The following is a 26,906-nucleotide window of genomic DNA, read 5'->3' on the forward strand; positions in this document are numbered from 1 at the left end:
TGACAACCTTCTACCTCTTAAATTCCGCCGCTATGTTGCCTCTTTTTCTACCTTCTATCGATAACTTCATGATGACTGGTTTTCTGAACTTGCTAACTGCATTCCTCCTTCCCTCCCGCGGCCCCGCTGCACACGACTTTCTACTCATGCTCATCCCTATACTATCCAAAACTCTTATGCAAGAGGTAAACTCTGCAACAACCTTCCTTCGTCTGTATTTCCTCCTGTCTATGACTTGACTTATTTCAAGAAGAGTGTATCAAGACACCTCTCCTCTCGAAATTGACCTCCCTTTTGGCTACTCTTTACTTTTATCTTTTATGGGAGCGGCGAGTAGCGGGCTTTTTTTTTGTACTCTTGTTGCTCTTGAGCCGTGTCCTTTGATGTAAAAAACAAATTACTATAACCTTTGGGTACGGTGGAGTGTCCGCTGCCGATAAACTCCAGGAAGTCATTGGTATAGATGCCAGTCTCCCGCTGCTTCATCATGCCCTCCGACGGGTCCACAGCGTCTATGTGCCTGTGGGAGTGGCTGTAGTAATAGCAGTAGTAGTAGAAGTTATAGCAGTAGTAGAAGTTGTTGGGAATCAGTAAATTTACCCTACCCAACAGTTAGGTCACTCGCAAAGTGAATAACACACCCGTCAGACAATCCCAAACAAACAAGTGCTTACCAGCTATTAGGTGGTGAAGGTATCCAACAAGCAACTCCAGACAGCCGAACAAATAATAATCCTACCGGATCCGTGTAGTAAAATCTATCTGTCTCAAATAACTGCTGGGGGCACTTAGCTGAGAAGCGGGTTTCAAAAGATATTGTTGTCACTGAAGTCTCGTTGCCGGGTGTAGTATCCCTCAGTCAGGTAATAGAAGGCACACTGTGTCCGAGTTAATGGGTGGGGTGCAGTGCCTTGGTATTTACGTTGTGAAGGCCAGTGGTGGAGTGAGAGAAAACCAAACACGTGGGTCTGAAGGATATTTGATTTCTCTCGCCAGATGGCGTGGCTTTCCTCTTTTTCCATCGGTTAAATTATCCTTGCTCTTTAATTATAATTCAGCAAGGACAATTAGTTATTATTTCGTGAAAGGAAACAATTCACTATTGTTATTCCTTTCATGGTAAATATGGTTAGTCTCCAGCCAGTGAATAAGTTGATTCTGTCTCGGTTTGGGAGCCGATGACCGAAGAATTTAAGTACCATCCAAGGCTTATTTGAGCTCAGACGATACTCATAGTTGGTTTGAACTCTCGGCCCGAGACTAGTTCCATAAGGGAAATAGTTAATTTGTCTAGTCCCCCGGTTAACTGGCCTAATTCCTAACATAGTATAGTCTATCGATTTTAATTTGAGCCCTTGGGCGCGACACAAGGATTCCCCACGAGGCCGCGCTGGTGCCACATCACTCCATTACTCTCCTCAGAGAGGGTGCGCTATCTCTCTCTCTCTCTCTCTCTCTCTCTCTCTCTCTCTCTCTCTCTCTCTCTCTCTCTCTGCATGGCTGCGCAGGGCGCGAGTGTGATAACTACTTCATTTGTCCATTGTGGCGTAATGCTGAATGGTGCGGCCTGGCGCCTGTTGCCAAGGTCCGTCAGGCGGCAACGTTGCATGAGCCACGTTGCCAAGTGATATGGAAGGTTTACTGAGTCGTTGTCTTTCCCTCTAATCCCAAGCCATTCATAACACCACGCAGTCGTATTATGAATGTATATATATATTCCATAAATAGATAACGTACAGACTAACAGTGAGACAGAACGCCATGCGCAGGTCATCGCTAGATCTGTAAACAATGGGGGTTTCCCCAGGCCAAGCCACAGGGCTCCATTTTAAGTTAGAGTCGATGGACTATAGTAATGCCGCTCCTGCCCGCTCTCAGTTCCCACCCAGCGGCCCTGCCTCTACACAAGCTGCTGTAATTTCCAACACATCATCTTCATCTCTTGGCGCTGGACTCGTGTTGAGGCTGAGGCACTGGCAGGCAGAAGGCAGTGGACTGGAGGATATTTAAGTATGGTGACCGGACATCCCCCTGTCTGCGGCCCTGCGGCACCCACCTGAAGCCTTCCCGGTGGAGTTCGCTGCCCACGCAGCCCGTCCCGGCGGCCACGTCCAGCACCCTGGCCTTGGCTCGCCGCTCCGGGGGTACCCAACGCAGCGCCTCCTCCAGCGTGATGGCGGGGCCACGGTACCCGCCTTTCCAGATCATCTAAGGAGACGGGGAAGAGGGTGATTACAGGTGCGTACCCCAGGGGCCGCATCACTTTACTCTCGGACCTCACGGAATAATCGCCGGTTTAACGCAATATCATTCCAGCGATACTCCATGATTCTGCGTAGGCACTTGGTACTGAAGGCATCTCTCTCTCTCTCTCTCTCTCTCTCTCTCTCTCTCTCTCTCTCTCTCTCTCTCTCTCTCTCTCTCACCATCTCCTCGTAGTTCTCGGACCACTCGTCGTAGCCGGCCGCCATCTCCTCCGGCGTAATCCCCGGCCTGTGGACGTTCTCGTTCGCCCTCATTGCCACGTCGCCCCGGCTGCCGCCCTCAGACATTATCCTGCATCAGGGAAGAGACGGGAGAATCACAGGCAGGGCATGACTACAGTACAGTACAATTCCTTTATACATCCTTTATATATTTACGAAGGTAGGTACGGTTTTCTAGCCCCGCGCCGCACTCCTCGCTGATTTGCCGGCTGGCTCTCAATCTCCGCCCACCTCCATGACAGGTGTGGCCCGCCTCTCTCTCTCTCTCTCTCTCTCTCTCTCTCTCTCTCTCTCTCTCGCTCTCTCTGGAATGAAATAGACGAAGCAATCACATAGTTAGTGCAGCGACGATAGCTTTGGCTTAAGAATTTGGCTTAAGAATAGACTGGATAGCTACATGGACGAGGATGACAAGTGATAGTGAGGTGTGGGTGCAGTAAGGCTCCCCAGCTTATTGCACGGCCAGCTGAAGTTGCTCTCTCTCTCTCTCTCTCTCTCTCTCTCTCTCTCTCTCTCTCTGTGTGTGTGTGTGTGTGTGTGTGTGTGTGTGTGTGTGTGAGAGAGAGAGAGAGAGAGAGAGAGAGAGAGAGAGAGAGAGAGAGAGAGAGAGAGAGAGAGAGAGAGAGACTCGTGATCAGGCTGTGATGAATGAACTACACACACACACACACACACACACACACACACACACACACTGCCAGGCTTCACGGTCTGACAGGGCGGCAGCTCGAGCCCGCTCAGGCCGGATTCTTTCCGTTGACTAGGAGTGGTTACTATCCCCCCTTGAGCAAAGAGGATGGGGTGTGTGGTGTGTGAGGTCCTGGCAGTACCCATAGATCGACGATAAAGAGCACTTGCTCATGTGGGGAGGGTACCTGTTGCTGGCGATTACGAGTCCAACACGTGATCATGTCATTTTTGGTCATTTTCCCCCTCTGAGGGTGGGATTACAGGTGACAGAGGCGATGGATTTACCATCCCCTGTATGCGTCGGCCTTGATACACGATCGCGTTGCTTTCAGGGTTTATGGTTATGTGCAGGTCTTTCATGGCGTTTAATCCTAAGATCCCATCCACAGGTAAGGCAAACCTGCTAGAGACATAAAAGAAATCTCGAGAGGGACATACTTTTTCATGTAAGCTGACTGTTAGTGGTACTCGCCCAAGGATTCCCAAAGTGGTGCCTGTCACGCCTACCACATTCAGGTCGTTCTCTTGGAGCGGCCAATTTTCCCCACTCGCCTGTCGTGTCAGTGACCTGTAAGCGGAGTCGGAGATGACATTGACTGTGGCACCTGTGTCTACCGCTAAGGTGAGTGAAATTTTGCCCACCTTGCAAGGGAGGGCAATTATGCTTGTCCGTTCCAGGGCGGCAATGACGGAGTCAAGTTGCTCCCAATTAGTATTTTCCTTAAGGGACACTTGGATGTACGCCTCGGGGCTGTCACGAAGTCATGTCTTTTTATTCTGAGAAGAGGAGTGTGGTTTACTGTCCGCTGAGGACTTGTACTTCTGTTCCTCCCCTTTTTTTTTTTTTTTTTTTTTTTTTTTACGTTGCCTATTGCGCCGGTAGGCATCTTCCCGGAGGGGCCTGATGGTCGGCCCAAGGCTTCTTCCAGGTGGGGCCTGATGGTCGGCCCAGCCCGTTCTGGCGCAGGCGAGTGTTTATAGTGGCGCCATCTTGCACTGGCTCATGCTGCCCCCCGGAACTCGTACTTGATTCGCTTGGACGGCTTCCTCTAGAGTAAGGGTTGATGGGTGGTCTTCAGGACAGCATGTGGGTAGTTTTAAGCCACTCGGCGGTGACCGAAAAATCCGAGTGGTAGCGTGAGGATTCGAACCCGCGTCGTCCATCACGCGGCGAATGTGGATCCAGTACGCTATCACTTCGGCCACCGCCACCTGGCCTTTTGTATTGCATAACAACTGTCTGAATCATGAAAACAATTCCCGTGGATATGGCAAAAGGCAGCCTTCCGCTGATGGTTTGGCCTAGGATTCCTGTGTGATGAATGATGCCCGCCCCTGTAACCTCCTGACCTCCTATCTGAGCCCTGTCTTGAATGTGTTGATTCCCTACGTTTCGCGAAACAAGAATGTTCAGAATGTCCTGATTGTTTGCAAAAACCACAGGTGAGAGATGCCTTACTTGTGCTTGCAGTGCTGCGGCCGTTGCGAGGGGTTGATGGTGAGGGTGTTCCTGAACCTTGACTTCTAACTCTGAGACGAGGTCAACCAACTTCCCGCTCGGTTTGAAGGCCAAAGGAAGGGCAGAACGGCGGTTCTTCTCTGAAATATTAAATAAGTAAAAAAACAACTCGAAAGCTGTCTTCACCTGGTGCTTTTGCATACAGCCCCCTGGAAGCCAGAGCGCGTCTTCTAGGCTCTTGACACAGTCAACCGCCAGCTGATTTGCCTCAATCATGGCGTCCCAAATCGGCTTTGTTGAGGAATTTTTTTGGAGGGACTCAACCGTGTGTGCCATCTGTCTAACGATGCTTGGTTTACTCCGCCCCGAAGATTTTTATGAAATTCCTTTAAAAACCTCATAGTTTACACCAATGTCCCCCGAAGCGAACGCTGAGGACTGCATCAAATTCAGTGCCCGAGAGCCTGGAAGTAACCGTGACCGAATGAAAGCGATTTTATCATGATCTTCCGTAATGGAGGAATTTATAATGGCATGTTCACACAAATCTAAAAACTGTCGCGCCGAAAAGTCGGTCTCGCCTCCCGAGAATCGTCGAATATTGGCGTGAGTTGGAATGAGCCGAATCGGGGGCGGGGGGAAGTGGTGGGGCCCCGGAGGAGGGGGAGGTGGATCGACAGGCATTGTGATCGGCTGAGTGGGGGTTAAGTATTCAGACGAACCCGAAGGTGAAGGGGCGCTATCCCTTGGGAGGGAAGAGTACGTAGCCCCCGATCGCAAATTCACCACATATAAATCACCGGTGTTTGCACCTTGCTCCAATTCCTCCTCACTTGAAGGACGAGCCAACTGTTTAAAGGTGTCTCCGAGTTTAGCGAGAGTGTCTTTGTTCATACTATGGTGTAAATCATTTACAAAATAGGAGCATATGTTGATAGCTGTAAATATGAACCAATAAACGGAACGTGTATGAATGAATAGTTTGCGTTGAAACCCTAAAAAGGCAAGCAAGAATGGCTAGCAAGGTGCCTGTTTAGACGTAATAGAAGTTTAGGTTATAATGGAATGCCCTAATGATATGGGTATATTGAAAGAATAACTATATAAACAAAGTGGTATGTTAAGTGAGTATACCATTGAAGCTCACGTTTTCTCTCGAGCGGTGAAAAGAAAACGGAGGCAGGGCACATTGAAGAAGATTAACTTTGATCAGGAAACTCACACTATACTCAATATACTCGCTAGCAAACAATAAGAAAGAATCAATATCGTATGCGAATGAACGTTACTCTCACAATTATGACTGATTAACAGTGTTAGGAACACAGAAATAAAAAAATCGTGCCTCTGCACGGATAATAATGAAAATATGTCGAGTCGGCATATTTGGACAAGAAAGGAATATCCACAAATACCAAGATTAATCAGCTGATGTAGTGGAGAGGGCGACGGCTTGTGACGCCCTGGGGTACGTGCAGTCGTAGGCGCGTCAGGGAACCTCGGCCGCGGCCACAGCGGCGGTGAGAGGTGAGGGATGGGCTGACATCGGAGGACTCGCAATGGAGGTTGAAAAACTGCTGACCCAGCAATTTGAGCGGCCGCGATGGGAGCCGGTACACTGCCGCCAGACGTATGATGGCCGTGTCGTCCTTGTTATAGTAAGAGATGGGCGGCGGTGGCAGATATGACGACTTGGGTGTGTAACCTCTTGAGAAGACCCCTTGCAAGAAACGGTTGTGGGAACAGCTTGCAGTCACCGGAAGATGGCCGCGGGTACCCTTGCTGACTGTTTGCCGGAAGAGGTTTGGGCCGATGCTCCCGGCAGCGGCGGTGTTGCCGCCAGCTGTGGAGCGAGGGGCATGTGGGGTGTCCCAAGGTCAGCGGAGCGTGCCTCCTTGTTGCTGGTGTGAATACTTCTGCCGTATCGCGGAGTGGCTTGCAGCGTTCGTAGCAGTGCTGGCTTGAAGCGGGGGAGCGGCTTGTAGATTGTGGCCCTCGCTTTCGGCTGCCTAGGCCTGTGGGTGTGCTCGGGGCTTGTAGGCTTGACGCCTGTAGAGTTGCTTGAAGGTGGCGTGCTCGAGGCTTGTAGGCTGGACGCCTGTAGAGTTGCTTGTAGCTGATGTGCTCGAGGCTTGTAGGCTGGACGCCTGTAGAGTTGCTTGTAGCCGGCGCCTGGTGACTTGCTTGTAGCCGGCGCCTTGTGAGGTGCTTGTAGCTGGTGTGCTCGAGGCTTGTAGGCTGGACGCCTGTAGAGTTGCTTGTACCTGGTGTGCTCGAGGCTTGTAGGCTGGACGCCTGTAGAGTTGCTTGAAGCTGATGTGCTCGAGGCTTGTAGGCTGGACGCCTGTGAGATGCCGCGGACGGCTGGTGCGTTGCCGCGGACGGCAGGTGCGTTGCCGCGGACGGCAGGTGCGTTGACTCCTTCTTCCCTTGTACGCCTGTCCCCGGAGTTTGTTGGTGAGTTCTCGTGGCTTGGAGGAGAACGAAGTAGCGAAGGCACAGGCGCGGGCTGACCGCTGCCAACCAAATGTAACGGGCTTGTCGGGGGGCGTTTAAAGGGTGTTGATTAAGACTTCAGCTTCCTTAAGGCGAATTATATTCGTAGCCTTTATGTACAAGAAGCGTCGGAGCGAGAGCGACTGTCGTTGTGTGTCAGTCGGACTCTCGTGAAGGAGTCGCGAGTTACAGGTTGGAAAATAATTGTTACAATTGGTCACGTTCGTCAAGGTGACCTCCGCGCACCATCGGAGTGCGAAGTATACAAAACTGAGACGGTAAACACTGACGGACCACATTCCTATAAGGTGGCGTGATCTATCTGTCGGGTTTTTCCATTGACTATTGTATGCCTAATTCGTGGTGATATTAAAAAATAATAATACATTGATATCCTACTATAACAATCAGGTCGTGGTGAATTACACACACACACACACACACACACACACACACACACACACACACACACACACTTTACACGTGGTAATTCCTGGCCGGCAATACAGCCGCGACGATCTAGCGGCTAGACCGGCTGGGTGCTCGGAGAAAGTACCTTCACACGTGGGAGGAGCCGCCGGGAGCATCAAGACGTAAACTGCTAGTAAACGCAAGGGCATGAATTCACCCCAGACACCCCAAAAGGCTACTACCATATCTTAAAACCTCAATGAGTTTGGTTCATCAGCCTAATATTGTAGAAATACTTTAAGTAAACGAGTTTTATCATAAGTAGTATTGATTGATTGATTGATTGTTTATTGTTGCATTTAACAACAAAGGAGAAGGGAGGAACATGCCATCCCAACCCCCAGGCATTACATAGTGTGATTATATAATACACGAAAATAACCGTTCCTTATACCTCCTTCGATATCTCGCAAAGAGATAAACATTTCCCGCAATGTTGCTGCCACTCTCTCAAAAGTTGTTTTGCGCAGGCTCTGCTTCTTGTAGAGCTTATCTTGTGGGTCCCACAAGTGTCGATGCTGTCTCACTTCCTCTAGCAATGCCACCTCGGCCTCCCGGCTCCAAATCTTGTTATCTGCATCTGTCATTTCTTGTTTTATTGGCGCCGACATGTTGTTTACCCAGACGCCAGTTGGCAATACAAGACGGACACGCTCAGCTGCAGAGAACTTGCCGCGAGAAGAGCTCCCAGACCCAGACCCAGACCAAAAATGCTGCCGCGCCTGTATTGCCAGCCGCGAATTGCCAGGTGTAAAGCCGCCTTTAGAGGTGAGGTTCGTGATTTAAATGAGAAGAGATCGCAAGAAGAGAAGAGGGAGTTTTTTTGGAGAGTAATGGATATGAAAGTGAGAAAATAGTTCATAGGGTCGAGAGGAAGAAGGGAATAAAACTAACAGAAAAGGAGAAAGGGTGGAAAGTGACATATACGAATATTAATGGAATAGTTTCATCGTAGATAGAATTAACGACTATTTGAGAGACAAAGAACCTGATATTGTGGGGCTGACGGAAACTAAGTTGTGACTCAATTGAGGTGGTGGGGATTGGAGAAGGTGCAAACAACATATGGAGGAGAGACAGAAAGATAAAACAGGGAGGAGGTGTGATGTTAATGGTTAAAAAAGGCATTAGGGTGGAGGAGGTAATTGAGGGTGAAGGCTTGACAGAGGTGTTGAAAGTGAAAATTGTGGGTGCTGAAGGAAGAAGGAGGCATTATGTAGTAGGGTATGTGCCCCCATGAACAAGCGTATGGGGTTGCGGGAATATAAATAAATGATGCAAGAGACGGTGAGTTGCAAGGATGAAATGTTGAGGGCGTGTGAGAGAATACTTATAATGGGTGATTTCAACTGCATGGAGGTGGAATGGGAGGATTGGGAGACGCAGGGAGCAGACGAGTCGTGGGGAGGAAGACAACTGCAACTGGCAGTGGAACATGTGCTGACTCAGTGGATCAAGGAACATACCAGATTCGGGAAAGAAGGCGAGGCATCAAGACTAGACCTGGTATATATTTAGTAAGGCGCCGGAAATAATAGAAAATCTTAACGTAGATTGTCCAATAGCGAAGAGTGACCATGAGGTTGTGGAATTTGAAGTATCAGAAAAGAAAACGATTGACCGGAAAGAAAATCACAAAATTGGGAGAAGCAACTACTGTGACTTTGTTAGCATGATAACCTTTTTTGAAAATGCAAATTGGAGTGGGCTGTTCAAAGCCAAGAGTACACAGGATAAGTGGGAGGCGTTTTTAAAGCTATACAAGGAAACCGAAAATAGATATGTCCCCTAGGTAACCAAAAAGGATGTTGGTAAAAAGGAGTGGTTTAACAAGAGATCCGAGATAATTAGAAAGAGAAAAGAGGAAGCTTGGAAGGGATGGAGGAGACGAAGAAGAATTAACTCGTGGAACGATTTCAAACAAGCAAGGAATGAATATACAAAGATTAGAAGAGAAGAAAAAAGGAAATATGAAAAAGATATAATCGACAAGTGAAAAGACCTACCCAAACTATTTTATAGACGTGTGAACGGCAAATTAAAGAAGAGAGAAAAAATCGATAAACTTAAAATGGATGAAACCACATATGAGGACCCAGCAAAGATGGCAGAGGTGATGAATAACAGCTTCCATAGAATTTTACAAAAGAAGAATTTGTACAACCCCCGGGCCAGGACAAAGGAAGGGTTATGCAAGAGATTCAGTTAACGGTGCAGGAGGTCAAAGAAAGTTTGAACAAATTGGATGTAAGAAAGGCGACGGGGCCGGATGGAGTATCAGGGTGGATCTTGAAAGAATGTAGTGATCAACTTGCAGAGAAACTGCACTCCATAATGAGTGCCTCTGAGTGAAGAAAAGGTACCACAAGATTGGAAGAGAGCAAACATAGTACGGTACCGATTTTAAGGGAGGCAAGAGAGGACCCATTAAATTACAGACCGGTATCACTCACTAGTGTGGTTGCGAAGGTATGTGAGAGACTGGTTAAAAACAGGTGGCCGGATTTCTTAGAAAGTGAGAAAATTATATCGGATTTCCATCGAGAGAGAGAGAGAGAGAGAGAGAGAGAGAGAGAGAGAGAGAGAGAGAGAGAGAGAGAGAGAGAGAGTGTGCACACGTTCACACGTGAATGCTGATGAAGGAGCGGAACATCAAAGTCTCGACTCTAGATAATACGCCTCGTCTTCTCTCTGGTGTTATTATTTTGTAGTGATATCTTGGTTTAACATGTGTTACATACACATGCTACATTTATTTTCACCTCTTAATTATGGATAAAGCCTCCCTTACACTTCCTGAATAGCAGTGAACCTCTCCGCCACTCACAGCCGAACACGACGAACATCGTTTATTCACAACAACACTTGAGTAGCACTACTGCGACGTTGCCGGTTGGAGGGAAGGCTTACCACAGTGGGTAGAGGAACTCATTTCCGCAAATGTACCAGGAACATCAACAGCTCTCTCCTCCTGAATTTTGCAAAATCCAGAAAGTTGAGAATTGCGGGTTCCTGGTACCAGAGACCAGAGCTGCACCGCTGGACTTGATATAGCGATGCCGGAGGTGTAGCTAAGGAGATCGACCACATGCTCGTAAATACTCGTTGGAGGATCCTTCAGAACTGCAGGGTTTACCGGAGTGCTGCGTTCTTTGCAACTGACCATAGGCTTGTTGTTGCAACACTCAAGCTTCATGTTAGGTCAAAAAGAATCTCGAGATGCAACACTACTGTGTTCCATCTCGAGAGGCTGAAGGACCTGGCATGTGCTCAGGAGTATGCAGTGACGGTCTCAAATCGGTTCGATGTGCTCAGCACCCTGGAAGACCCTGTAGAACTGTGGAATACCTTCAAACGTAAGACTCTGCAAGATGCCGAGGAGTGCACTGGAAAGCGCCCGAGATCTAGGAGTGCCTTTGCCTCGGTGGAGACGTTGGATAATATTGAGAAGAGTCGCGCTGCCAGACTTGCTGGGAAGCGGGACCAATACAGGGCTCTGTCGCGTAGGACTAGAGCTCTCCTGAGGAGAGACAAGGAAAGGTGTGTCAGGAGTCTCGCTGAGGAAGTCGAGGGCCATTTAAATGCGAATGACCCCCGACCTGCTTATCGAGCCGTGAAGATGCTCCGCTCCAAGTCTCCCTCTTATTAGGTGAGCACTATCCGAACAGCTGACGGCTGCCTCGTGTCTTACATGAATGGGCAGAGGGCACGTTGGGCTGAGAACTTTGAGCAGCTGTAAATGGTGGACTCTCCACGTCGGCAGCTTCCAGTTGCTGGGTTACAAGTGGTGGATGCTGACCCACCCATTGACGAAAGTTCATCCTCTCTGGTTGAGGTCAAAGAGGCTGTGGTTAAGTTGAGGGGTGGGAAGGCACTTGGCATGCTGTCCGGATCTTCAATCAACCTTAACTTCAGCAACTTCGGTCAAGAGGAGCACCGGGAGGCAGCATGGGCCAAGCAAGGCATACATCACGCCAGCCACCATAAATAAAATTAGCTTGCGCCACTAACAGGCTGGGGCCGTCTATAACGCCCCTCAAAAAACCCTACCGGCGCTACAGACAGCACAAAAAAGTGTAGCAAATCTGAGGCATTCCAGTGGAAAACAAGTTCGCGGTCCTCGGCCTGTGTTTCTGGAGTGACGGGAGGAAATGTTGTGGGCAGCCCGGCGTGGCGATAAATCTCATCAATGTATTTTAGTCTATCCGATCCTGATCTGCGCATGCGCAGAACCCAATGTTTACTATCACAGAGTGTTGATATTAGTTTGTCCAGGCAAGTTGGCGGCAATACAGCATGCTAGTTTTTATGAGAGAATGGCCAAATTCCAGGATGACATTCAAGGGTTATCACATTTATCACATTTACCGACATACAAGGGGTATAGGTTATTACATTTATTACATTTACCGACATACAAGGGGTATAGGTTATCACATTTATCACATTTACCGACGTACAGGGGGTGCAGGTTATCTCACCAATCACATGTACCGACGTACAAGGGGTGCAGGTTATCTCACTTATCACATTTACCGACACAGGGGAAGGTGGGGCAAAACGGCACCCTTAAGGTTTCACTCCAGATTTTGCATCAATTTTGTAGTATATTCAGAGATAGCTGGTGTTTTTGCAATCTTTATTCATCATTAAACAAAAAAAACTCTCTTTGGAAGAACTACTTTGGATCCTTTACTCATGAATTAAAAAAATAAAATAGCCACAAGTGGACCATTTTGTACAACGGTCGGGGCAAAACGGACCTCACGTATGGGGCAAAATGGCCCTCATATGGAAATGCTTGGTAACATGCCAAACATACGTTTTGACAGATAATCACATTAGAAAGATTACTTAACAAAACTAAAATAATATAGTTCTTATTCCATTAGAAAACAATTGCTCTTAGGCTCAGTTGCATGAACAACAATGAATTCCAAATGAAAAGTGATATTACCTTCGTGAACATCAAGTTCTTATTCCATTACAAAAATAAATGATCTGTGGCTCAATAGCATGAACACCAATGAACTCTCATGAAACTACTCACAAGTGATAGTAAAATTACCTTTCTGAACATAAAAGTTCTTAATGCATTACAAAAATAATTGTTATTTTGCTCAATAGCATGAACAACATGAACTCACAAACGAAAAGTGACATTACCTTCCTGAACATAAAATTAATATTCATATAAAAGAAACAGAGAGCACTTTGTCCTTATCTTTGTTCACTGAAGTTGTGAGTTAGTTAGCAGCAAAAAATAATTATTATTGTTAAGTGGGCCGTTTTGCCCCAAGGGCAATGAAAATGTTAACAACAATCTCAGCGGAACAATGGCGGTGCAGAAAAATGTTTCAGTAGTCAGACTCATGCACAGAGTAATACCAAAGAATCATGCAATAACACATGCAATTATGAGTCACAGTACTCCTATAAACACGATTTTATCAGACTCTTACCAATAGATCAGCTGGTGATAAAATATTCTGGGATTTTTCACACACAAACAAACGACGGCGTCCAAACTTGCCCCGATGTTGCAGCTGACTAATGAGCCGAGGAGTAAGTCCATATCATTATCAATAGCTGGCAGAAGCTAAAAACACAGAAAACGGGGTGGTCCATATTACCCACCTATGCCATTTTGCCCCACCTCCCCCTACAAGTGGTGCAGGTTATCTTATTTATCACATTTACCGACATAAAAGGGGTGCAGCTTATCTCATTAATCACATTTGCTGACATACAAGAGGTGCAGGAATCAACTTTCATATTTCACGCATTTTCCAAATTCAAAACATACGTCATCATTTACTTTCATAAAAAACAAATATAAACTCGGGTGGGACAGATCACAATAAGTAAGCGAGAAAAGACATGGTACCGTGCCGAAAATAATCCGCCCTGTGTATGTAAACAAAGTCCGCGCATGCGCAGATCAGGATGGGATGTTCACCCATAGCGGATCGTTGGCAACACTGCTTACATCACAATGGCCGCTTCCCCGCTCCAACTAAAACAAATGTAGGCTATGCCTTTTCACTGGTGTTCTAATGCGATTCTGTTGATTTCTCGACCTCATTTGAAATGCATATTAGTCGATTTCATGCTCCCCCACCCCAAAACCCCGTGTTCCCACAGGTCCCCCAAGATCGTTTAGGGAAGGGGATAGGCATAACTTGAAAAGAGGCATAACTCGAAAAGTAGACATTTGCGACGGAAATGATGAACAAAATCACGGAATTCTCTACATCTATCAGCAGAAAAACATGAACCACGTGAGAAAATCGTTGGTTGGGTGAAACCGTAAATTGACCAAAAAAAGTTACTGCAAAATAATAGCAGTTTTCTTAAATGCATAATAATTACTTAGTATTCGTAAATGCAAAGTAATGGCTTAGTTTCATAAATGCAAACGAATCGCTTAGTATTCTTAAATGCAAAATAATAGCTTTGTAATTCAATTCAATTCACAATAGCCTACTAGTTTCCTAAATGCGCCGGCTGGCATGGTCGATGACGTCATTACATAACATTGTCAAGCGAGAGTTAAATAGTTTCATCATTATATATTTTTTGATCATATCATAATATTTGTGCAAGTTATCAATGTTTTCTTCGTATTTTCTTAGGGAGGACGTTGCAGGAATGAATACAACATTTATTCAAATGCATAATAGCCTTGTAAACAGCTTTAGCTGTCCTTGACTAAATTTGAACGAAATGTAAAAAGAGATATTTTCCTCCACAAATTACAAACTTGTTATCAATGTGCACAACTGACAAATTCATATATAATAAATTATGGAGAGTGTATATGTAGTGACATATCTGAACATTAGTCTCTTTCCGTGTGGTGTATATATTTTAAAGTCATGGCCGGTGAACGAAACTCAGTGGACAGTGTGTCATCACTTGTGTCCCACGATTGTACAACAGTAGTTTTCCTGGGTTATTGGTCATGGAGATCCCTGACTTTAGGCACTGTAAAGCCAAAGGCAGGGAGGGGATGGTAGGTGGGGTAGTGCTAATTGCCATTTGAGCTATGTAAAAAAGCAACGAAAAGGGGGGTGAAAAGGGGCAGTATACACGATTTACCGTTTATGTTGTAACCGACGGTGGAATTTACGAGCTCACATAACTATACACGGAAGGAAGTACTCTTGTAGATGATACAATCCTTTCACTTTCTTATTCCAGAAACATCAGTACAAACCTCTTGTGCTGCTACGAGGCAACCCACGGAAGTACTTACCAGGAATCGGTGTTCGGTCCCTCAGGCTGCCCCTCCGTCGCTGCGTCAATCTGGGTTACACGCGACACAACAACTGGTCACATGCGTTCGGAAGAGTATTTAGGAGCCTCAAAGGGTACGTGATGGTTACACTTATAACAGGGCATGCGCCACTACCGCCGGACTCCTCATATGTGAGCTCCGTCACCTCAGGCAGCCGTGCGCCACCCTGGAGTGTTGCCACCGGCCGTTGGGGTAGATTCCCTGGGACAAGGTTACCCGAGGTCTACTCAGAATAGTATACTCAGTATGACTTGATTAACGATGAGTGAAGGGTATTTGCTTTGGAGACTATTTGAGAAAATATCACCCGCTAAGAGTTAAAAAGTAAAGTTGATTATGGCGGAATTTGAAAACTTTCCATCGCCTATAGATGACTGAACTTCTGTTGGAGAAACAAGCAATGAAACCTACTCGTCCCCGGATCCGATGCGCGTTAACAAACAACGTCGTTGTCTGAGAATTACAATGCATTTCTTATACATTTTTATTTTCTTGAAAATGAAGATTACGAGGATTCAAAACAATTACTTCCTTAAACGCTGAGCTGCATACACAAAACAAAGCAAATATTACAAGTGTAAACACAAGATTTACTCATGCCCGTTAAGTGCTTGCTTCGTGCCTACGTGTGGAGCGCTGCCACCACTAGTGGAGGGGTACAGTGGAAGTGATGCAACATCTTGTCAGGATGGCACGACAGTGTAGCGCAAGTCATATGCAACCCTTACCTCCCATAATGGAGGCTCGTTACTCTTCATAAATTATTATACCTACCCTTCGTGATTTCCCTCAGTTTAGTGAGGACATACAGGTCAGTAGACGGATGATTTGCTCTCTCTCTCTCTCTCTCTCTCTCTCTCTCTCTCTCTCTCTCTCTCTCTCTCTCTCTCTCTCTCTCCACTGCCCACCCCACACGTCAGGCCCGTCGGGTTATCAATTTTTTTTCCCGTCCGCTGCCGATTGTTAATAAAAAACTTGACTTTGGAAATAAGCGAGATACGGTCATTTTCAATTTAGATATGTTTGCTTGAATTACCCTGTACGTGTGTGTGTGTGTGTGTGTGTGTGTGTGTGTGTGTGTGTGTGTGTGTGTGTGTGTGTGTGACTGAGGACTGAATATATTTTTTGGCTCGGAGCTCTAGTTAGGGTAAAGTGGGGTAAGATGATCCACTTTTTAGATTTTTCGACCTGGGGTCTTCCCTGGTAACGTGACCCTGTCTCTGTCAGTGTTCATTTGAGCAGCTGTCATTTACCTTTAACCATAAACAAAATTGATATTCTCCTGATAAGGCTTTCACCTTTTTAAAGCCTTTAAAAAAGAGGATATTACACATTTTTTTATGTATCAATAGTACATATACATCCTTTTGAAAATTTAGCAAAATGCACTTATGTCCATCAACAGGCCTACGAGAGATTGAATCTTCCCAAGTCACATGGGAACACAAACTGGTTCGACTTTCGCAGACTACCAGACAAGTTTTTCGGAGCCGGTAGTGTCACCGAAATATCTTTTTTATCGAATGATGCTTCATCATTGTGGTCGATTATGAAGGCCTATTTGCTTTCAATGGGCCTGTGTCCCGGGATTCTCTTCATGAAAACTCCCTCGATTTCATCACTGTCGATTACGTCGACTCTTTCTACATATCTTTTTGTTGTTCCTTCATGCTATGAATGTTCACTACCACGAAACCGCCTTCCATTAACTCGTCATCCGATATATCGTCATCAGAGTCTTGTGTAAGTGAATCCATGGTCTCGCATGCATCGTCCTCACTATCATCATCCGAAGTGGCATTATAGATGCTGACTTCTGTCTCTTACCAAACAAATTCTTCACAATTTCTTTATTCGCCTTGGTGGCCTATTTTTCTTCTCTCTCTGCTGCTACTTCATCCTGGACTGGCATATCAGTCAGTATTTTTGTGGCCCTTTTCTTTTCTTTCTTTCTTCTTTTTTCCATCGTCGAATGCAGCGGAGGCCCTTTTCATCACATCGAGGGGTACAGGGGCCCGGCCCGTTTTTCTGATGTACTTTCGCGGCATCTGATATCAAATAGATTACAATGAGGATTAAAAATAATCATTCACACATGATGGGTAAGATGAACTGATGGTTCATCTGTCCCCAAACTTAAAGGTTCATCTTACCCCTCCGCGGCCATTTTGAATGAATCGTTTGTAAATATGTTAATACAAACCGTTACCATCGAAAACATGGACAGAAGAATTATCAAATACTAATCTAATCACCAGCAATTTGCAACAAAAGTAAGACTAATACATACCAGAGTAATTGACGATATTCTCGGCTTCCAATATTTTACTTTTCAATGGAAGAAACATTTTTTGCTGTAAAAACTGACAGACTCTCCACAGGAACGTCTCGCTGCTACCAGAGACACGTGGTGACTACTGGTTTGGTTGTGCAGCATTAGAGCTTGATGCAATCTGTGATCACGTGATCGCAAGGGGTGGTTCATCTTACCCTACGGTTCATCTTACCCCACTTTCCCATACTCGTATTACAGAGGTATCTGACACAGCCGCACGACGCGCGGGGGAGATAACCTACCCCCCTTTTCAAGGCCACATCACTCTAGCTTCCTCACCCGCAGGCAGAGCTCGGGTCAAAATTAGGGCCGACATGTGCTGTAAAACCACCATTTACTTCTATAATCTTGGCTCTACCCTCGAAACAAGCAGTTTCAAGATTGCAAAGGGAAGGGTTTTCAAATAAGTTTGTCTTCAGTAATTTAAGTGAAGCCATGCCCATTCCCGAGGTGTTCCTTCAATTGTAGGTTCTTCCCTTTTTCATTTTATTCAGAATTTTTCCTTAAAGTTCATATGACGAACAACACATCTTTGATTTAGTTCCTCATGGGTGCAGTTGCAAAGGACGGGGATGGATGGACGAGAGTGAATGGGAAGATGGGTAAGGCAAGGAAGGGGATGAATGAAGAGAAGGGAAGGAGTGGTGGAAACATGGAAACATGGAAATGCAGGCAACAGAAAGCCTATTGGCTCATTACGAGGTCGCCCGCTTGGGTGATTTAATCTGCTCGACCGCCACTTGGGGCTTGGTGAGCAGATGAAAGCACCTCGATATTGAGGAGCAGATGGAAGCCCCTCGTTATTCAGTTTACTGACGCAGCGAAATGACGGTCGATTCTATATTTGAAGGAGTTGATGGTATTCGCATTTACTACTTCTGAGGGAAGATTGTTCCAGTGGCGGATGACTCGGTTTGAAAAGAAACTCCTTCCAATGTCTGTGTTACATCGACTCAACTGAATGGGTAAACCGTTATTTCTAGTTCTTGAGTTGGTTTGCAGTTTAAAGAATTTGGAGTAATCGACGTTATTGAACTTTTTTAGATACTTGAAGACTTGAATCATATCCCTTCGTAGGCGTCTTTTCTCCAATGTAAAGAGATTGAGTCGCTTGAGTCGTTCCTCGTACGGTTGAGCCCTGAAGGTTGGAATTATCTTTGTGGCGCGTCATTGAATCCTTTCCAGTAAAGCAATGTCCTTTCTGTAATTGGGAGACCAGAACTGCACTGCATACTCGAGGTGCGGTCTTACCATGGAATTATACAAGGATAGCATCACGTCTGGTGTTTTACACTCGAAGTTCCTCGCTATGAACCCGAGCATAATGTTGGCCTTGTTGTATGCTGGCCTTGTTGTATGCTGGACATGTCGCCGAATGGCCAAGACTATTCGGGGACATGTCCCCGAATATTCGGCGAATAAATCACGACACGGCAAACGGGTCGCGGTGGGAGGTGTACACGGGGGTCTATCTATCTATATATCTATTTATGGATTATCTCTCTCTCTCTCTCTCTCTCTCTCTCTCTCTCTCTCTCTCTCTCTCTCTCTCTCTCTCTCTCTTTATATATATATATATATATATATATATATATATATATATATATATATATATATATATATATATATATATATATATATATATATATATATATATATATAAGGAATAAAATAATACTATAATAAAAAGTAAACAAGAAAATATGAAAAACAAGAAGAATCATGAATATATAAAATAGGTATGGAACTAACATTTTCATTTATTTCATAATTAATTTACTATTTCTTTATTTATTTATTTCTTAATATCATTATTCTGCCATTATTTAACCTTTGTTTCATTTTCAGTTATTTAGATTTATTTCTTCTTTCAGTTACTGGTTTGTTTACTGATATTACGTAAACATTCATTCATTCTTAAATATTTGTAGGAGAGTAAAACGAAAACAAGTCACATTTATACATTTTATTACACATACTATCATACATATTACTACACATATTACCACACATGGTATTTACTCGCCCACAATTCTGTCCTGCCAGGCCACTGCTCCCCGGGTGTTGTAGTAGTCCATGAGGTAGGCGCGGATTCCCGTGCTCTTGTATGCCACATGGGCATCAGGTGATCAGCTGTCAGAAATCTTGGCACTGTCGGAGAACTGTCCCCGAAATGTCGCCGACACTTCGGGGACATGCGAAGACAATTCGGAGACTTGTCGTCAGTTATTCCGCGACAAAAAAAAACAAATTAACATTTCAGATTTTGAGCTCGGCGACTTGGACGCCGAATAGTCGGCGACATGTCTCCGAACTGTCCCCGAATTGTCTTGAGCATTCGCCGACATGTCGCCAAATGGTCACGAACTGTAAGAATCTTGGTCATGTCGGCGAACCGGTCGCCGAATTTTTTCACGAACCGATTCGGCGTCAAGTTCGTGGCCAAAATTCGGCAGTGTATTTGGGGCTTAAGGCGTCTCCTAGAAGTGATAATCAAGACTTAATCAAATGACAGAGCAGTAGCAGAAAGACGTCGCACTGCTATTGCCCATAGTATAATATCTGTTGTCAGACCTCGTTCATTCATATCACCAATTTTGCTAGGAATATCTGTGTATATTAATAGAAAACTGGAGTCACGTGAACTCATTGATCTTCTCGGTAGTTTATCTTTTGCAGATAACTACAGGGAGGTTCAAAGACTATATGATGCCCTTTTACCAAAAGGAGAACAGTTTTTTTTACCTTTCTGGAGATCTAGTCAATTTTATTTTTGACAATGTAGATATAAATGTTCGCACTCTAACATGTCATGCCACGTGGCATACCATGGGTGGCATTGCATGTAACCCCAGCAGCAACAGATCAGGTTTCATCTCTGCTACAAAGGTCCACCAGTATCAGATCTGTAGTGCAGATGGGACAGTTCAGTCATGTGCCCATAATGCCATACAAAAAACCTAAATCTGCAGGACTGAAGTCAGTCATAATTGACCCACCTGAACCCTCTCAACCACTCCCAGCCCTGTTGAACCTGGCTAAATCTCTGGATAGTATATAGTTTGCTAGTTTTTCCCAAGCTATTCCTGCAGCAGAGTGTCCTTCCTGGAGTGGATTCATGCAGGTGGCAGTCACAGGGGACAATAATCATAAAAGCAAGATAGAAATTCTTCCATTCATCAACCAAGCTCCATCTCAGCCATCAACCATTTTTGGGAAAGTGTCTTGACATTTGACCAGCCACTGTATATCAAAGCTGTTAAGGCCTCCCCTGAGCTCAAGAACACAATAGTCAGACTTGGTGGGTTTCACCTTCTGATGTCATTCATGGGATCTATTGGCTACACAATGGGCGGTAGTGGTTTGGAGAGTCTGTGGCAGACAGTCTATGCGCCAAACACAGTCAATCATATGGCGACAGGGCATGCATATGCAAGAGCTCTTCGTGCCCATTTACTCACAGCAGCTGCTCTTGTGAGGATCTTACTACAGACACCAGGTTGTCTGATTGGGATGGATATCAGTCAGTTTTGCTCTGTTCAAATAATGCTCCTTGCCAGGGAGTGTGACATGAGTAGCATTATGAATGAAGAGGTAGTTCAGCAGCTGACTCACATTTTACATGATCTCATGGCAGATGCTGCTAGACAAAGTCGTACAGGCAAGTTATGGATCCAGTATTTAAAGCAGGTGCAAGTAATTATGCTCTTTATCAGAGCAGAGCGCACAGAAGACTGGCATTTGCATCTTCATGCTGTGAGTAAATGATCCCGATATTCCATGCAGCAGGCCATACTGCTTATGCTAAATCATCACGTTTGTATCTTGACTCAATGAAGAGGCTACCTGAAATCATGGGTGAAACTGAATTTCTAAATTTCCCAAGCATGGTTACTTCACAATACGGAGAAGTGATACATTTTGGAATGGGAATTTTACAGACCAAATAATTGAGCAAGAACTCATGAGATTATTGAAGACATCTGGTGAACTGGCTCGTGGTAGGGAATAACTGATAGCACTGTGACCAAATGGGTCTTTGTAACTCCAAAATGTGTTCCTATCTGCAATGCACTGGAAAACTTCTGTGGTGTTCATAACAGCACATCAGACCAACATGCTGATTTACGTCCATCCAGAACAGCACGTGACAGTCAGGATTGTGAAACTTTCATTAATTGGCTTTCTACACATTCCCCGTTCTCATATCAAGGGTATGAATCTCTTGTCTGTATTTCTACTGGTAAAGTTGCTAATACTGCACCAAATGCTGATGAATCCTACACAGTGGGGAAAGCTGGAGCAGAAGCAATGACAGGACACAACTATGCTGATCAGAAAATGAAGCGAAAAGACAGGGTTTTGTCAATCAGCAGCGCTAGATCTCAAGTTTCTATAAGAGGACAGAGTGTGGAAGTCAACGCAGCCGTTCTTTTCATGCGGGTGACATGTATTATGAAGCATCATAATGAAATGCTGGATTTCCTTTTTTATGAATTTGGGACCCACCCTCCCTCCCTTTTTCATCATGGGATGATGCGCAAAAACACCAAAAGTGTCCTTGCCATTATGCTGAAGTCAAAGGTGAATGGCCAGTTACAGATTCCCGAGAACTTACAATTCATTATTGATGGTGGCCACCTCTTACACAGTGTAACTTGGTCATGTGACGCTACATATGGAAAGGTGTGACACCTATGTGACACATGTTCTTAATTATTATGGAAGGGCTCAGCAATCATATTTGATGGATACGATTGCACCATATCAACAAAAACACTAGAACAACACAGGAGAGCAGTCCAGAATGCATCTGCAGGTATTATATTTGAGGTGGACATGGTGCCTACCACCTCCCAAACGTCATTCCTGGCAAACAGTAAGAACAAGCAGCGGTTGATTGGTATACTCATGAAAAATTAAGTCTAATGGTGTGAACTGTTAGCAGAGCACTGCAGATGCAGATCATCTCGTTGTAGCCACATCACTGACTGCAGCAGCTGGTGACCATGAACGACCAGTTGTAGTTGTTGGGAAGGATACTGATTTGCTGGTGATGCTCACTGCCCAGGCAACTAGAGATATGAACATTTTCATGATGTTTGAACGTGATCCATCAGTTTACAGCATACATGCTATTCAACAGGCCTTCAGTCCCAACCTTAAAACCAATCTCTTGTTCCTACATGCTATAACAGGCTGTGATACTGTTTCAGCCTTATACGATGTAGGTAAGATGAAGGCAGTGTCCATTATTGAAGGCAGGAACGAATGCACCCCTTTTATGTCGGTAAATGTGATAAATAAGATAACCTGCACCACTTGTAGGGGGAGGTGGGGCAAAATGGCATAGGTGGGTAATATGGACCACCCCGTTTTCTGTGTTTTTAGCTTCTGCCAGCTATTGATAATGATATGGACTTACTCCTCGGCTCATTAGTCAGCTGCAACATCGGGGCAAGTTTGGACGCCGTCGTTTGTTTGTGTGTGAAAAATCCCAGAATATTTTATCACCAGCTGATCTATTGGTAAGAGTCTGATAAAATCGTGTTTATAGGAGTACTGTGACTCATAATTGCATGTGTTATTGCATGATTCTTTGGTATTACTCTGTGCATGAGTCTGACTACTGAAACATTTTTCTGCACCGCCATTGTTCCGCTGAGATTGTTGTTAACATTTCCATTGCCCTTGGGGCAAAACGGCCCACTTAACAATAATAATTATTTTTTGCTGCTAACTAACTCACACCTTCAGTGAACAAAGATAAGGACAAAGTGTTCTCTGTTTCTTTTATATGAATATTAATTTTATGTTCAGGAAGGTAATGTCACTTTTCGTTTGTGAGTTCATGTTGTTCATGCTATTGAGCAAAATAACAATTATTTTTGTAATGCATTAAGAACTTTTATGTTCAGAAAGGTAATTTCACTTTAACTTGTGAGTAGTTTCATGAGAGTTCATTGGTGTTCATGCTATTGAGCCACAGATCATTTATTTTTGTAATGGAATAAGTACTTGATGTTCAGGAAGGTAATATCACTTTTCATTTGGAATTCATTGTTGTTCATGCTACTGAGCCTAAGAGCAATTGTTTTCTAATGGAATAAGAACTATATTATTTTAGTTTTGTTAAGTAATCTTTCTAATGTGATTATCTGTCAAAACGTATGTTTGGCATGTTACCAAGCATTTCCATATGAGGTCCATTTTGCCCCATAAGTGAGGTCCGTTTTGCCCCGACCGTTGTACAAAATGGTCCACTTGTGGCTATTTTATTTTTTTAATTCATGAGTAAAGGATCCAAAGTAGTTCTTCCAAAGAGAGTTTATTTTGTTTAATGATGAATAAAGATTGCAAAAACACCAGCTGAATAAAGATTGCAAAAACACCAGCTATCTCTGAATATACTACAAAATTGATGCAAAATCTGGAGTGAAACCTTAAGGGTGCCGTTTTGCCCCACCTTCCCCTGTGTCGGTAAATGTGATAAGTGAGATAACCTGCACCCCTTGTACGTCCGTAAATGTGATTGGTGAGATAACCTGCACCCCCTGTACGTCGGTAAATGTGATAAATGTGATAACCTATACCCCTTGTATGTCGGTAAATGTAATAAATGTAATAACCTATACCCCTTGTATGTCGGTAAATGTAATAAATGTGATAACCTATACCCCTTGTATGTCGGTAAATGTGATAAATGTGATAACCCTTGAATGTCATCCTGGAATTTGGCCATTCTCTCATAAAAACTAGCATGCTGTATTGCCGCCATCTTGCCTGAACAAACTAATATCAACACTCTGTGATAGTAAACATTGGGTTCTGCGCATGCGCAGATCAGGATCGGATAGACTAAAATACATTGATGAGATTTATCGCCACGCCGGGCTGCCCACAACATTTCCTCCCGTCACTCCAGAAACACAGGTGAGGACCGCGAACTTGTTTTCCACTGGAATACCTCAGATTTGCTACAGTTTTTTGTGCTGTCTGTACCGCCGGTAGGGTTTTTGAGGGGCGTTATAGACGGCCCCAGCCTGTTAGTGGCGCAAGCTAATTTTATTTATGGTGGCTGGCGTGATGTATGACTTGCTTGGCCCATGATGCCTCCCGGTGCTCCTCTTGACCGAAGTTGCTGAAGTTAAGGTTGATTGAAGATCCGGACAGCATGCCAAGTGCCTTCCCACCCTCCACTTAACCACAGCCTCTTTGACCTCAACCAGAGAGGATGAACTTTCGTCAATGGGTGGGTCAGCATCCACCACTTGTAACCCAGCAACTGGAAGCTGCCGACGTGGAGAGTCCACCATGTACAGCTGCTCAAAGTTCTCAGCCCAACGTGCCCTCTGCCCATTCACGTAAGACACGAGGCAGCCGTCAGCTGTTCGGATAGTGCTCACCTAATAAGAGGGAGACTTGGAGCGGAGCATCTTCACGGCTCGATAAGCAGGTCGGGGGTCATTCGATTTAAATGGCCCTCGACTTCCTCAGCGAGACTCCTGACATACCTCTCCTTGTCTCTCCTCAGGAGAGCTCTAGTCCTACGCGACAGAGCCCTGTATTGGTCCCGCTTCCCAGCAAGTCTGGCAGCGCGACTCTCCTCAATATTATCCAACGTCTCCACCGAGGCAAAGGCACTCCTAGATCTCAGGCGCTCTCAGTGCACTCCTCGGCATCTTGCAGAGTCTTACGTTTGAAGGTATTCCACAGTTCTACAGGGTCTTCCAGGGTGCTGAGCACATCGAACCGATTTGAGACCGTCACTGCATACTCCTGAGCACATGCCAGGTCCTTCAGCCTCTCGAGATGGAACACAGTAGTGTTGCATCTCGAGATTCTTTTTGACCTAACATGAAGCTTGAGTGTTGCAACAACAAGCCTATGGTCAGTTGCAAAGAACGCAGCACTCCGGTAAACCCTGCAGTTCTGAAGGATCCTCCAACGAGTATTTACGAGAATGTGGTCGATCTCCTTAGCTACACCTCCGGCATCGCTATATCAAGTCCAGCGGTGCAGCTCTGGTCTCTGGTACCAGGAACCCGCAATTCTCAACTTTCTGGATTTTGCAAAATTCAGGAGGAGAGAGCTGTTGATGTTCCTGGTACATTTGCGGAAACGAGTTCATCTTCCTGTTCCTGTGGTAAGCCTTCCCTCCAACCGGCAACGTCGCAGTAGTGCTACTCAAGTGTTGTTGTGAATAAACGATGTTCGTCGTGTTCGGCTGTGAGTAGCGGAGAGGTTCACTGCTATTCAGGAAGTGTAAGGGAGGCTTTATCCATAATTAAGAGGTGGAAATAAATGTAGCATGTGTATGTAACACATGTTAAACCACTACAAAATAATAACACCAGAGAGAAGACGAGGCGTATTATCAAGAGTCGAGACTTTGATGTTCCGCTCCTTCATCAGCATTCACGTGTAAACGTGTGCACACACACACTCTCTCTCTCTCTCTCTCTCTCTCTCTCTCTCTCTCTCTCTCTCTCTCTCTCTCTCCCTTAAAAATCGGTACCGTACTATGTTTGCTCTCTTCCAATCTTGTGGTACCTTTTCTTCACTCAGAGAGGCACTCATTATGGAGTGCAGGTTCTCTGCAAGTTGATCACTACATTCTTTCAAGATCCACCCTGATACTCCATCCGGCCCCGTCGCCTTTCTTACATCCAATTTGTTCAAACTTTCTTTGACCTCCTGCACCGTTAACTGAATCTCTTGCATAACCTTTCCTTTTTCTTGGCCCGGGGGTTGTACAAATTCTTCTTTTGTGAACATTCTATGGAAGCTGTTATTCATCACCTCTGCCATCTTTGCTGGGTCCTCATATGTGGTTTCATCCATTTTCAGTTTATCGATTTTTTTCTCTATTCTTTAATTGGCGTTCACTCGTCTCTTCTTGCGATCTCTTCTCATTTAAATCACGAACCTCACCTCTAAAGGCGGCTTTACACCTGGCAATTCGCAGCTGGCAATACAGGCGCGGCAGCATTTTTGGTCTGGGTCTGGGAGCTCTTCTCGCGGCAAGTTCTCTGCAGCTGAGCGTGTCCGTCTTGTATTGCCGACTGGCGGCCAGGTAAACAACATGTCGGCGCCAATAAAACAAGAAATGACAGATGCAGATAACAATATTTGGAGCCGGGAGGCCGAGGTGGCATTGCTAGAGGAAGTGAGACAGCATCGACACTTGTGGGACCCACAAGATAAGCTCTACAAGAAGCAGAGTCTGCGCAAAACAACTTTTGATGGAGTGGCAGCAACATTGCCGGAAATGTTTATCTCTTTGCGAGATATCGAAGGAGGTATAAGGAACGGTTATTTTCGTGTATTATATAATCACACTATGTAATGCCTGGGAGTTGGGATGGCATGTTCCTCCCTTCTCCTTTGTTGTTAAATGCAACAATAAGCAATCAGTCAATCAATCAATACTACTTATGATAAAACTCGTTTACAAAAGTATTTCTACAATATTAGGCTGATGGACCAAACTCATTGTGGTTTTAAGATAAGGTAGTAGCCTTTTGGGGTGTCTGGGGTGAATTCATGCCCTTGCATTTACTAGCAGTTTACGTCTTGATGCTCCCGGCGGGTCCTCCCACGTGTGAAGGTACTTTCTCCCGAGAGCACCCAGACGGTCTAGCCGCTAGATCGTCGCGGCTGTATTGC

The 26,906-nt window shown here is 45.1% G+C and overlaps 1 protein-coding gene across 6 annotated transcripts in view; it reads right to left on the reverse strand.

The window, feature by feature from the left end:
* LOC127002488 (demethylmenaquinone methyltransferase-like) overlaps positions 1-26,906 on the reverse strand; it is a 266,522-nt gene that overhangs the window by 183,708 nt on the left and 55,908 nt on the right. For 4 of the 6 annotated variants that reach the window (XM_050868495.1, XM_050868490.1, XM_050868494.1 and 1 more), the window contains exons 2-3: positions 2,057-2,208; positions 408-520 (exon numbers count right to left, since the gene is read on the reverse strand). In XM_050868495.1, the coding sequence (XP_050724452.1) occupies positions 408-520; positions 2,057-2,208 (265 nt within the window). Of the gene's footprint in view, positions 1-407; positions 521-2,056; positions 2,209-2,426; positions 2,557-4,635; positions 4,964-26,906 lie in introns of those variants that run through there. The other 2 variants (XM_050868491.1, XM_050868492.1) reach the window with 2 other exon arrangements.

Source organism: Eriocheir sinensis, chromosome 23 (genome assembly GCF_024679095.1).
Source record: "Eriocheir sinensis breed Jianghai 21 chromosome 23, ASM2467909v1, whole genome shotgun sequence".
Lineage (NCBI taxonomy): Eukaryota > Metazoa > Arthropoda > Malacostraca > Decapoda > Varunidae > Eriocheir > Eriocheir sinensis.